At 42.2% G+C, this 14,254-nt stretch overlaps 1 protein-coding gene across 1 annotated transcript in view; it reads right to left on the reverse strand.

The window, feature by feature from the left end:
* The window catches only part of LOC129815433 (retinoic acid receptor gamma-A-like), a 93,975-nt gene that overhangs the window by 65,441 nt on the left and 14,280 nt on the right, over positions 1-14,254 (reverse strand). Inside the window, exon 2 of the mRNA XM_055869265.1 lies at positions 10,238-10,493. Coding sequence (XP_055725240.1) covers positions 10,238-10,406 — 169 coding nt within the window. The 5' untranslated portion in view covers positions 10,407-10,493. The remainder of the gene's footprint in view (positions 1-10,237; positions 10,494-14,254) is intronic.

Genomic DNA, 14,254 nt, shown 5'->3' on the forward strand with positions numbered 1-14,254 from the left:
CTGTATCACAATCCCAGTGGGTCAGAAGTTTACATACACTAAGTTGACTGTGCCTTCAAACAGCTTGGAAAATTCCAGAAAAGGATGTCATGGCTTTAGAAGCTTCTGGTAGGCTAATTGACATCATTTGAGTCAATTGGAGGTGTACCTGTGGATGTATTTCAAGGCCTACCTTCAAACTCAGTGCCTCTTTGCTTGACATCATGGCACAATCAAAAGAAATCAGCCAAGACCCAAAATTGTAGACATCCACAAGTCTGGATCATCCTTGGGAGCAATTTCCAATTGCCTGAAGGTACCACGTTCATCTGTACAAACAATAGTACGCAAGTATAAACACCATGGGACCTCGCAGCCGTCGTACCGCTCAGGAAGGAGACGCATTCTGTCTCCTAGAGATGAACGTACTTTGGTGTGAAAAGTGCAAATCAATCCCAGAACAACAGCAAAGGTCCTTGTGAAGATGCTGAAGGAAACAGGTACAAACGTATCTATATTCACAGTAAAACGAGTCCTACATCGACATAACCTGAAAGGTCGCTCAGCAAGGAAGAAGCCACTGCTCCAAAACCGCCATAAAAAAGCCAGACTACGGTTTGCAACTGGACATGGAGACAAGGATCATACTTTTTGGAGAAATGTCCTCTGATCTGAGGAAACAAAAATAGAACTGTTTGGCCATAATGACCATCATTATGTTTGGAGGAAAAAGGGGGAGGCTTGCAAGCCGAAAAACACCATCCCAACCGTGAAGCATGGGGGTGGCAGCATCTTCTTGTGGGGGTGCTTTGCTGCAGGAGGGACTGGTGCACTTCCCAAAATAGATGGCATCATGAGAAAGGAAAATTATGTGGATATATTGAAGCAACATCTCAAGACATCAGTCAGGAAGTTAAAACTTGGTCGCAAATGGGTCTTCCAAATGGACAATGACCCCAAGCATACTTCCAAAGTTGTGGCAAAATGGCTTAAGGACAACAAAGTCAAGGTATTGGAGTGGCCATCACAAAGCCCTGACCTCAATCCTATAGAACATTTGTGGGCAGAACTGAGAAAGCGTGTGCGAGCAAGGAGGCCTGCAAACCTGACTCTGTTACACCAGCACTGTCAGGAGGAATGGGCCAAAATTCACCCAACTTATTGTGGGAAGTCTGTGGAAGGCTACCCGAAATGTTTGACCCAAGTTAAACAATTTAAAGGCAATGCTATCAAATACTAATTGAGTGTATGCAAACGTCTGACCCACTGGGAATGTGATGACAGAAATAAAAGCTGAAATAAATCAAAATATTATTTTTAAATTATTCTGATATTTCACATTCATAAAATAAAGTTGTGATCCTAACTGACCTAAGACAGGGAATTTTTACTTGAATTAAATGTCAGGAATTGTGAAAAACTGAGTTTAAATGTATTTGGCTCAGGTGTATGTAAACTTCCGACTTCAACTGTATAGTTTATAGTAAGAATATAATGGAATATAACAGAATAAAACACAACACATTTTTCACACACACATCTTGTGTCACTGGGAATGCGTGGAACCGCTGTCATGAAAAATGTGATACTTTGAGCCCAAGGCCATGCTTTTTTAATCCACATTTCATCTATGTTTAGGGAGCAGGCTCTTACCTTCATCATGATACCCATAGAAAAGAATAGCAATCCTGTTTTCAAAAGTATGTGAGTCTCGTTCATATTTCACAACCTCTTCTGGCTTCTGGAGTTGCCTTTAGGCTACATTATTGTGTGCTAAATGTTTCTGATTAGTGATAGATGAGGAAATTAATATATGAGCTATATCACCTCCACTTATTTGCCCAGCTAAATCAAATCAAATTTTATTTGTCACATACACATGGTTAGCAGATGTTAATGAAAGTGTAGCGAAATGCTTGTGCTTCTAGTTCCGACAATGCAGTAATAACCAACGAGTAATTTAACCTAACAATTCCACAACTACTACCTTATACACACAAGTGTAAAGGGATAAAGAATATGTACATAAAGATATATGAATGAGTGATGGTATAGAACGGCATAGGCAAGATGCAGTAGATGGTATAGAGTACAGTACATACATATGAGATGAGTAATGTAGGGTATATAAACATAAAGTGGCATAGTTCAAAGTGGCTAGTGATACATGTATTACATAAAGATGGCAAGATGCAGTAGATGATATAGAGTACAGTATATACATATACATATGAGATGAGTAATGTAGGGTATGTAAACATTATATTAAGGGGCATTGTTTAACGTGGCTAGTGATATATTTTTACATAAATTTCCATCAATTCCCATTATTAAAGTGGCTGGAGTTGAGTCAGTATGTTGGCAGCGGCCGCTAAATGTTAGTGGTGGCTGTTTAACAGTCTGATGGCCTTGAGATAGAAGCTGTTTTTCAGTCTCTCGGCCCCTGCTTTGATGCACCTGTACTGACCTCGCCTTCTGGATGATAGCGGGGTGAACAGGCAGTGGCTCGGGTGGTTGTTGTCCTTGATGATCTTTATGGCCTTCCTGTGAATTTGGGTGGTGTAGGTGTCCTGGAGGGCAGGTAGTTTGCTCCTGGTGATGCGTTGTGCAGACCTCACTACCCTCTGGAGAGCCTTACGGTTGTGGTCGGAGCAGTTGCCGTACCAGGCAGTGATACAGCCCGACAGGATGCTCTCGATTGTGCATCTGTAGAAGTTTGTGAGTGCTTTTGGTGACAAGCCGAATTTCTTCAGCCTCCTGAGGTTGAAGAGGCGCTGCTGCGCCTTCTTCACAAAGCTGTTTGTGTGAGTGGACCAATTCAGTTTGTCCGTGATGTGTACACAGAGGAACATAAAAGTTACTACCCTCTCCACTACTGTCCCGTCGATGTGGATAGGGGGGTGCTCCCTCTGCTATTTCCTGAAGTCCACAATCATCTCCTTTGTTTTGTTGACGTTGAGTGTGAGGTTATTTTCCTGACACCACACTCCGAGGGCCCTCACCTGTAGGTAATCAAGTCTACCACTGTAGTGTCGTCCGCAAACTTGATGATTGAATTGGAGGCGTGCATGTGTAACAGTATAACTTTAGTACGCCCCCTCGCCCCGACCCGGGCACGAACCAGGGACCCTCTGCACACATCAACAACAGTCACCCACGAAGCGTTACCCATCGCTCCACAAAAGCCGCGGCCCTTGCAGTGCAAGGGGAAACCCTACTTCAAGTCTCAGAGCAAGTGACGTAATCGATTGAAACGCTATTAGCGCGTACCCGCTAACTAGCTAACCATTTCACATCCGTTACACTCACCCCCCTTTCGAGCTCCTCCTTTTCCGCAGCAACCAGTGATCCGGGTCAACAGCATCAATGTAACAGTATAACTTTAGTACGTCCCCTCACCCCGACCGGGGCGCGAACCAGGGACCTTCTGCACACATCAAAGTCTCAGAGCAAGTGACGTAACCGATTGAAATGCTATTAGTATGTACCCACTAACTAGCTAGCCATTTCACATCCTTTACACATGGCCACGCAGTCGTGGGTGAACAGGGAGTACAGGAGAGGGCTCAGAACGCACCCTTGTGGGGCCCCAGTGTTGAGGATCAGCGGGGTGGAGATGTTGTTACCTACCCTCACCACCTGGGGGCGGCCCGTCAGGAAGTCCAGTACCCAGTTGCACAGGGCGGGGTCGAGAGACCCAGGGTCTCGAGCTTGATGACGAGTTTGGAGGGTACTATGGTGTTAAATGCTGAGCTGTAGTCGATGAACAGCATTCTCACATAGGTATTCCTCTTGTCCAGATGGGTTAGGGCAGTGTGCAGTGTGGTTGCGATTGCGTCGTCTGTGGACCTATTGGGTCGGTAAGCAAATTGGAGTGGGTCTAGGGTGTCAGGTAGGGTGGAGGTGATATGATCCTTGACTAGTCTCTCAAAGCACTTCATGATGACGGAAGTGAGTGGTAGTCGTTTAGCTCAGTTACCTTCGCTTTCTTGGGAACAGGAACAATGGTGGCCCTCTTGAAGCATGTGGGAACAGCAGACTGGGATAAGGATTGATTGAATATGTCCGTAAACACACCAGCCAGCTGGTCTGCGCATGCTCTGAGGACGCGGCTGGGAATGCCGGCTGGGACTGCAGCCTTGCGAGGGTTAACACGTTTAAATGTTTTACTCACCTCGGCTGCAGTGAAGGAGAGCCCACAGGTTTTGGTAGCGGGCCGTGTCAGTGGCACTGTATTGTCCTCAAAGCGAGCAAAAAAGTTATGTAATGAAAGTTATTTAGTCTGTCAGGGCGCAAGACATCCTGGTCGGCGACAGGGCTGATTTTCTTTTTGTAATCCGTGATTGACTGTAGACCCTGCCACATACCTCTTGTGTCTGAGCTGCTGAATTGCGACTCTACTTTGTCTCTATACTGGCACGTAGCTTGTTTGATTGCTTTGCGGAGCAACAAAATGGAGTCGTGGTCAGCTTTTCCGAAAGGAGGGCGGGGGAGGGCCTTATATGCGTCGCGGAAGTTAGAATAACAATGATCCAGGGTTTTGCCAGCCCTGGTAGCACAATCGATATGCTGATAGAATTTAGGGAGTTTTGTTTTCAGATTAGCCTTGTTAAAATCCCCAGCTACGATGAATGCAGTGTGGTGTGTGGTTTACATAGAGTCAGATAAAGTTTGTTCAGGGCCATCGATGTGTCTGCTTCGGGAGGAATATATACGGCTGTGATTATAATCGAAGAGAATTCCCTTGGTAGATAATGCGGTCGACATTTGATTGTGAGGAATTCTAAGTCAGGTGAACAGAATGACTTGAGTTCCTGTATGTTGTTATGATCACACCACGTCTCGTTAATCATAAGGCAAACCCCCCCCGCCCCTCTTCTTACCAGAAAGATGTTTGTTTCTGTCGGCGCGATGCGTGAAGAAACCAGCTGGCTGCACCGACTCCGTTAGCGTCTCTCGAGTGAGCCATGTTTCCGTGAAGCAAAGAACGTTACAGTCTCTGATGTCTCTCTGGAATGTTACCCTTGCTCCGATTTCATCAACCTTGTGGTCAAGAGACTGGACATTGGCGAGTAGTATGCTAGCGAGTGGAGCGCGATGTGCCCGTCTCCGAAGCCTGACCAGAAGACCGCTTCGTTTGCCCCTTTTACGGCGTCATTGTTTAGGGTCGCCGGCTGGGATCAGATCCATTGTACTGGGTGGAAGGCAAAACACAGGATCCGCTTCGGGAGAGTCATATTCCTGGTCGTAATGATAGTGAGTTGACGTTGCTCTCATATTCAGTAGTTCCTCCCGACTGTATGTAATGAAACCTAAGATTACCTGGGGTACCAATGTAAGAAATAACACGTAAAAAAACAAAATACTGCATAGTTTCCTAGGAACACGAAGCGGGGCGGTCATCTCTGTCGGCGCCGGAAGTAGTCAGCTAGAAACCAAGTAACCAAATAGCCTCTACAGAAGGAGATTCTGTGAAACAAAATCACCAAAAAAGATTGCAGTTTTGCAACTGCAGTAAAAGTTCAGTAACCAAAGTTGACTGTGATATTCTGGACACAGTAATTGCAGAATAACTGCAGTGTACTGCACTGTAACTGCACTTACACTGAAAAATTACTGCATTGAAACAAACTGTGTTATTTTGTACGCAGTATTTCAATCAAATGTATTTATAAAGCCCTTCTTACATCAGCTGATGTCACAAAGTGCTGTACAGAAACCCAGCCTAAAACCCCAAACTGCAAGCAATGCAGGTGTAGAAGCATAGAAAGAGTGCAGCATACTGTGGTTATACTGCACTCTAACTACAGTTATATTAGTGTACTACAGTTATACTGCACTCTAACTACAGTTATATTAGTGTACTACAGTTATACTGCACTCTAACTACAGTTATATTAGTGTACTACAGTTATACTGCACTCTAACTACAGTTATATTAGTGTACTACAGTTATACTGCACTCTAACTACAGTTATATTAGTGTACTACAGTTATACTGCACTCTAACTACAGTTATATTAGTGTACTACAGTTATACTGCACTCTAACTACAGTTATATTAGTGTACTACAGTTATACTGCACTCTGACTGCAATCTTTTTTCGTAACCTCAATTTAGCTAACGTTTTCCCAGCCTAATTGTAGCCTAACCAATATCCAAATGAAGATGCAGGGGATAAAATGTTTTGATATTTAATGATTCATCAAGACGAGTCCCCACGCCTGTCTCAAAGCAGCGTGATGGTGCTGTCCCAATCAAAATGGTGACAAGCCGCTTCAACATTATGGCTGCGTTTCATATTAAGCAGTAATCAGCACTTTACCGAAATTATTATTTTATTTTTTAGAAATTTAGCAGGATGAAATCTCTTAAATTGTCATTTTCAAGAGTCCAAATAAAGAAAAGAACACACAACAAACAACACTTAGTAACAAGAATAATATAGCAGCTACTGTCTAATAATAATAACAATGAAATAATAATAATAATAAAAACACCATAGAAAAGCTGTAATTTGGGTAGAAAGTTGTTTTTGATATTTATGTTTTAAGCCTTTCCCAAACCTTAACCCTTACCTTAACCATTTAGAGTTAATACCTAACCTTAAGAATTCAGAATAAATGTGTAAACTTAACCTTGAAACTATACATAGAAGTAACCAAACACATATGGAACAAGTTAGAAATTTGACGTTTGAGAAACAACGATGAACTTCTAATTCTGGTATGAGGCTGGGAGAGCTTGTTGCTACCATTAGAATTTGTAATTGCTGCTGTTGTTGAAAGGAGTAGTGTGAGTCTTGTAACGTTAGGTGTTCCTTAATACAGTATATAAGCCACAGGGAAATTTAAGTTGATACATTAAAAAAATACATTGGTACCAATGCAGTTGTCTTCTGTTTGGGAGTGACAGCCAATTTACTGATTCAGACATTATGCAATTGTGTGTCTTATAATGGCATCCAAGAATGAATGTGAAAGATTGTTATAAATTACATATAATTCATAAAGTAAGGTATTGGTTGTGTTTTGATAGATGATGTCACTGTAGTCTAGGATAGGAAGCAGCAGTTGGGTTATTAAGGTCTTGGTTGTGTTTTAATAAATGATGTCACCATAGTCTAGGATAGGAAGCAGCAGTTGGGTTACTAAGGTCTTGGTTGTGTTTTAATAGATGATGTCACCATAGTCTAGGATAGGAAGCAGCAGTTGGGTTAGTAAGGTCTTGGTTGTGTTTTAATAGATGATGTCACCATAGTCTAGGATAGGAAGCAGCAGTTGGGTTACTAAGGTCTTGGTTGTGTTTTAATAGATGATGTCACCTTAGTCTAGGATAGGAAGCAGCAGTTGGGTTACTAAGGTCTTGGTTGTGTTTTAATAGATGATGTCACCATAGTCTAGGATAGGAAGCAGCAGTTGGGTTATTAAGGTCTTGGTTGTGTTTTAATAGATGATGTCACCATAGTCTAGGATAGGAAGCAGCAGTTGGGTTACTAAGGTCTTGGTTGTGTTTTAATAGATGATGTCACCATAGTCTAGGATAGGAAGCAGCAGTTGGGTTACTAAGGTCTTGGTTGTGTTTTAATAGATGATGTCACCATAGTCTAGGATAGGAAGCAGCAGTTGGGTTATTAAGGTCTTGGTTGTGTTTTAATAAATGATGTCACCATAGTCTAGGATAGGAAGCAGCAGTTGGGTTATTAAGGTCTTGGTTGTGTTTTAATAGATGATGTCACCATAGTCTAGGATAGGAAGCAGCAGTTGGGTTACTAAGGTCTTGGTTGTGTTTTAATAGATGATGTCACCATAGTCTAGGATAGGAAGCAGCAGTTGGGTTACTAAGGTCTTGGTTGTGTTTTAATAGATGATGTCACCATAGTCTAGGATAGGAAGCAGCAGTTGGGTTATTAAGGTCTTGGTTGTGTTTTAATAAATGATGTCACCATAGTCTAGGATAGGAAGCAGCAGTTGGGTTACTAAGGTCTTGGTTGTGTTTTAATAGATGATGTCACCATAGTCTAGGATAGGAAGCAGCAGTTGGGTTACTAAGGTCTTGGTTGTGTTTTAATAGATGATGTCACCATAGTCTAGGATAGGAAGCAGCAGTTGGGTTACTAAGGTCTTGGTTGTGTTTTAATAGATGATGTCACCATAGTCTAGGATAGGAAGCAGCAGTTGGGTTACTAAGGTCTTGGTTGTGTTTTAATAGATGATGTCACCATAGTCTAGGATAGGAAGCAGCAGTTGGGTTATTATGGTCTTTCTAATGGATACAGTAAAACTATCTTAGATCTGTATAGTAACCCAAGATTATAGTTCATTGTTTTTCTAATATAATCAATATGCTTTCCAAAAGATCATTCAGAATGTATCTTCAAACCCAGATATTTCAAACAATCAACACTTTCAAACACCTGCATGAATTTTGAAATAGTCAGTTGTGAAGTTTTTTCTTTGCTGTGTACCAAACAGTATGATATATGACTTTGTTGGATTTAATACCAAATTATTTGGTAGAAACCATTTTTGTAATGTGTTGAAATTATATTGGATAGTTGCTTATATCAGAAAAGAAGGTGGGCCAGTACTGAGCCTTGAGGTAGACCTCTACTGAGTTCAAGGTAGTGATTTATTTTATTTTAATTAACTAGGCAAGTCAGTTAAGAACCAATTCTTATTTTCAATGACGGCCTAGGAACAGTGGGTTGACTGCCTTGTTCAGGGGCAGAAAGACAGATTTTTACCTTGTCAGTTCGGGGTTTTGATCTTGGAACCTTTTGGTTACTAGTCCAACGCTCTAACCACTAGAGAGTTTTTCTAGTAAGATAAAATGATCAACTAAACTATACGCTTTGATAAATCAATTAAATGATTACTAGGTTGTTTGGTGGAAATAAAAGTTTTGGCTTTGATACCGAAACTTTCAGATATAAAGAAAAGATGGAAAAAAGTTGGCGGTATGACAAAGTTGGCGGGAAAACATCTTAGCATGAAAGTAATTTTGGATGTATGTTAATGCTCAACGTCCTGATCATTGTAAGCATTAATGTAGTACTATTCAATCGTTATATTGTATAGTTAGGTAGTTTTCCTGACCCTCCAACCTCACCAAGAAAAACTCTGGGTACTATTATGAAATGTAATTAACTTAACTCAATAGTTTCAAGTTCTACTAGTTGGTATTTAAGTACTGTCAACAATGATGCATGGTGAACTAACTCAAATGTTAATCAGGACAGAATACCCAACCTTTTAAACTTTAAACTCAAACAGTTCAAGGCAATTGGTTTTCTCAAACCATTTGAGTTAACGGAACTCATTATTCCAAGTCCATTGCAACTTACTCTAAAACGTAGTCCTTAACTTTGTCCAGTAAAACGTTGTAGTAGTGTTAAATTTTTCTTTGTTCTCTCCAGCAGTGCCTCAGCATCCATCTGTCATTGATCTGAGTTCCTCTCCAGACCTCATTCCTGCAGTATTGATGCCTGTGTGTTTCATGTGGTTAGAGTCAGAGCCAGGGCACTCATAACAGGCAGGGACATATTTCTACTGCTCATACTCACACAGCTCTATGTCTCTAAATGTCTGCTGGACAAAACAGGGGCAAGGAAATTACTGTATATTGGGACTGCTGGATGTGTGTGTGTCAGACTCTCTCTCTCATGTTTTAATTTGATTCACCTCTATGTGCAGTGCCATGTTATAAAGGGGCCCTTGTTCTGCCTTCTGGTATTCCAGACCAGAGAGAGGCCAGGCTGGCCCCAGGCCTGTACCCTGCCAACCCACCGCCCGCCCGCACCCCGCCACCCGCCTGCTTTACCACATGGAACCCTGCTTTCCTGGAAGGGCCACTTTTCTACACTTATAGTTACACTCCCTCTCTTTCTCTCTGGCTTTATTGTTTTTCTCTCTCTACTTTTCCTTCTCTTTCTTTAGGGTAGGGTAATGATCACAGAGCGATGCCACATGCTGAACCCCAACAAAGAATTCTCTGTCTATGTCCGTTTTTGTATCTTTCTTTTGGCATCGCTCTTCTATATTTCTTTCACAAAGAAAAGTGAAGGGAGGGGAATTTGCTTTTTACACTTTTTAATGCCTATGGTACACTCCTAAAACCATCCCAACCCAAGATTAAGAGTTGTAACTGAGTAACATATCACAAAAGGGTGTATTTTTGAGTATGTTAATGTGGTGTGTGTATACATTATGTCTTGAAGATGGAGAGATGAAAAGTACAATGAGTAACAGTACTTACACAATGCAGCCATTTCTTTCGGAAGGTCTGCCCCAAAACGTCCAAAGAGGCTGCTATTGGCCAGAAGGTCGAAAGGTGAGTGGCTCCTCATGGAGTTGAAGGCGAACGGGTAAACGGCAGGTGAAAAGCCAGTCATGTGACTCACCTGCCGTTCCCTGTTGGTTGCCATGGCCTTGAGAGGATAATTTAGGTCCAGGATAGTTCCGGTCCCTTGTCACTCTTAGGCAGTTGTCTTACTGGAGCTGGTCCTGGGGGCCTGGAGAGGAAAGAGATAAGGAGGGGTGATGAGCTGAGGTGGGACCCACAGACGAGACACCAAGCCTGTGCAACGCTGCCTCAGATCCAGGCTCTCTGGAGGGAGAGATGAGAATAGGAGGTTAGTTTCAATGCCTGTCTGTTAATCGCACACAGTTTTAAGTAGTCTACACAGCCACCTACAGATGTCGGATCTTAATTTGATCACTCTTTTGTTGCTGGGAATTTTCCTGCACTGCAGGAAATGCAAACTTGAAGTTTATTTGAGCTATTAAAAGACTTCAAAGTTTTTAATTTCCACTTTGCAATTTAAGATTTGATTTGCCCTAAAAATAAATTATCAACCCCTACAAAAATGTCCATTAATTATAATCCACATAATAATTTACATTTCCTGTTGCTGCAGGATTATTTTCCTGCTGTAGCAAACTGGCTCAAATTAAGATCTGAAGGGGTGACAGGTAGCCGAGCGGTTAAGAGCGTTGGGTCAGTAACCGAAAGGGCCAGTAACCTAAATTGAATCCCCAAGTCGACTAGGTGAAAGAACTGTCGATGTGCCCTTGAGCAAGGCACCTAACCCTAATTGCTCCTGTAAGTCACTCTGGATAAGAGCATCTGCTAAATTACAAACATTTTAAACGTACAATACCGGTCAAAAATTTAATAACACATACTCATTTAAGGGTTTTTCTTTATTTGTATTTTCTACATTGTAGAATAATAGTGAAGACATCAAAACTATGAAATAACACATATGGAATAATTTAGTAACCAAAAAAGTGTTAAACAAATCAAAATATATTTGATATTAGAGATTCTTCAAATAGCCACCCTTTGCCTTGATGACAGCTTTAAACACTCTTGGCATTCTCTCAACCAGCTTCATGAGGTAGTCACCTGGAATGCATTTCAATTAACAGGTGTGCATTGTTAAAAGTTAATTTGTGGATTTTCTTTCCTTCTTAATGCATTTGAGCTAATCAGTTGTGTTGTGAAAAGGTTAGGTGGGTATACAGAAGATAGCCCTATTTGGTAAAAGAGCAAGTCCATATTATGGCAATAACAGCTCAAATAAGCAAAGAGAAACGACAGTCCATTATTACTTTAATAAGACATGAAGGTCAGTCAATCCAGAAGATTTTTAAAGTTTCTTCAAGTGCATTCGCAAAAACCATCAAGTGCTATGATGAAACTGGCTCTCAAGAGGACCGCCACAGGAAAGGAAGACCCAGAGTTACCTCTGCTGCAGAGAATAAGTTCATTAGAGTTACCAGCCTCAGAAATTGCAGAACAAATAAATGCTTCACAGAGTTCAAGTAACAGACACATCTCAACATCAACTGTTCAGAGGAGACTGTGTGAATAAGGCCTTCCTGGTCAAATTGCTGTAAAGAAACCACTACTAAAGGCCACCAATAATAAGAAGTGACTTGCTTGAGCCAAAAAAACACGAGCAATGGACATTAGACTGGTGGAAATCTGTCCTTTGGTCTGCAGTCCAAATTTGAGATTTTTGGTTCCAACCGACGTGTCTTTGTGAGACACAGAGTAGGTGAACGGATGATCTCCGCATGTGTGGTTCCCACCACAAAGCATGGAGGAGGAGGTGTGATGATGTGGGGGTGCTTTGCTGGTGACACTGTCTGTGATTTATTCAGAATTCAAGGCACATTTAACCAGCATGGCTTCCACAGCATTCTGCAGCGATACGCCATCCCATCTGGTTTGGGCTTAGTGGGACTATCATTTGTTTTTCAACAGGACAATGACCAAACACCTCCAGGCTGTGTAATGGCTATTTGACCAAGAAGAAGAGTGATGGAGTGCTGCATCAGATGACCTGGCCTCCACAATCCCCTGACCTCAACCCAATTGAGATGGTTTGGGATGAGTCGGACCGCAAAGTGAAGGAAAAGCAGCCAACAAGTGCTCAGCATATGTGGGAACTCCTTCAAGACTGTTGGAAAAGCATTCCAGGTGAAGCTGGTTGAGAGAATGCCAAGAGTGTGCAATGCTGTCATCAAGGCAAAGGGTGTCTACTTTGAAGAATCTCAGACATAAAATATATATATATTTTTTTAACACTTTTTTGGTTACTACATGATTCCATGTGTGTTATTTCATAGTGTCTTCACTATTATTCTACAATGTATAAAATAGTAAAAATAAAGAAAAACCCTTGAATGAGTAGGTGTATTAAATCTTTGACCAGTAGTGCACGTCTGTATACTGCATGGAGTGTCACAATCGAAATGCATCAATGCAAATATGATCAAATGAGAAGTCTGTTACAAACATAGAGGGATGGCATCGTTCATGGAGAAACTAACTGACACAAAAGATGTTTAGAAAGTTAAAGGAGAAGAAAAAGAGGAGGAATGAAGGAAAAAGGGGAAAGAATACAGATTGGTAGGGTCATGATGAAGACAGTGGTGGCCAGAGAATGAGTACAAAAGAGGCAGTTTCGGGGAAAATAGGGGACTAGGTGTGAGAGGATGAGACAGACCAGAGAGAGGTCTAATTTCTGTAATTTTTTGAAAGTGCAAAATAGTGCAATGCCATAAATCAGCCCACTCCACCAAAAAGAGTCTCTCTGTTCTCTCTGCCAGCCTGAAATGATGGCCACTCTGCCCAGGGAACTGTGCCCAACACATGGGCACACTTAACACATTACAACATGCATGCTTTTCCCCCTCTTCTAAGGCCAATCTTCATGAGACTCCAAGGCACGTGATTCTGTAAAGTCTGGATATTTCCATGTTGAGGTCAAGTGGTCAAGGAAAAACTGTTGGTTTTGATTGACAAGGATGCAGGGCCTTAAACATTTGCTGTCTTGCCTCTTCTAAATAATTTCATCAATCTATCATTCTCTCCCCCCCTCTGTCTCCCTCTCCATAACTCTCTGTCTGCCTCTCCCCCCACCCTCTCTCTCTCTCTCTCTCTCTCCGTGTCTCTGTCGTTCTGTCCCACCCCCCACAGAGTGATGTGATAAGTGGGGTCACATTCTCTCTGAGGGAGCTGTGGTAAACACACAGGAGCCAAAGAACGCAATGTTTTTTGGGGCCTGATGCAACTTATGAATCAGAGGTAGGGGAGATGGAGGGCGAGAGAAAGAGGGAGAGAACGATAGAGGAGGAACGGGAGAGGGAGAGAGAGGGGATGAGAGAGAAAGAGAAGGAAGGGTGAGGAACTTACAGTACTCTCTCAAACCAGGGAAAAAATGTCCATGTATTAACGTGTACAGTGGAAAACACACACTCACGTACACTCGCTCTGCAGTGACCTGTTCGACACACTGGGAGGCATCGCAGGGGCAGTAGCATGGCATACCGTCCAAGCACGCGCACACACTCATACACAAAAAGACCATAACACAACAAACAACAGAAAACGCACACATGACCACAAACACATACTCCTAATCCTTCTCTCCTTCCCTCCCTCTCTGTCTGTCTTTCTCTCAGTCTCTCTCCCTCGTTCACAGAGCTAGTTAATTACAGCCTACTGCAGCGGGCTGCCTCAGACCACCGCTAATTTAAAGTTCCATTCCAGTAAACTGTTCCACATGTGGGGCCAGGCTGACTGGCCAACCCAGCCACGTTACAGGAAGGACACACACACACACACACACACACACACACACACACACACACACACACACACACACACACACACACACACACACACACACACACACACACACACACACACACAGCTTTATTTTCGTGAAATTTCTGGACTTAAAAATGTTTGACCATTAAA

Source organism: Salvelinus fontinalis, chromosome 18 (genome assembly GCF_029448725.1).
Source record: "Salvelinus fontinalis isolate EN_2023a chromosome 18, ASM2944872v1, whole genome shotgun sequence".
Classification (NCBI taxonomy): Eukaryota; Metazoa; Chordata; class Actinopteri; order Salmoniformes; family Salmonidae; genus Salvelinus; species Salvelinus fontinalis.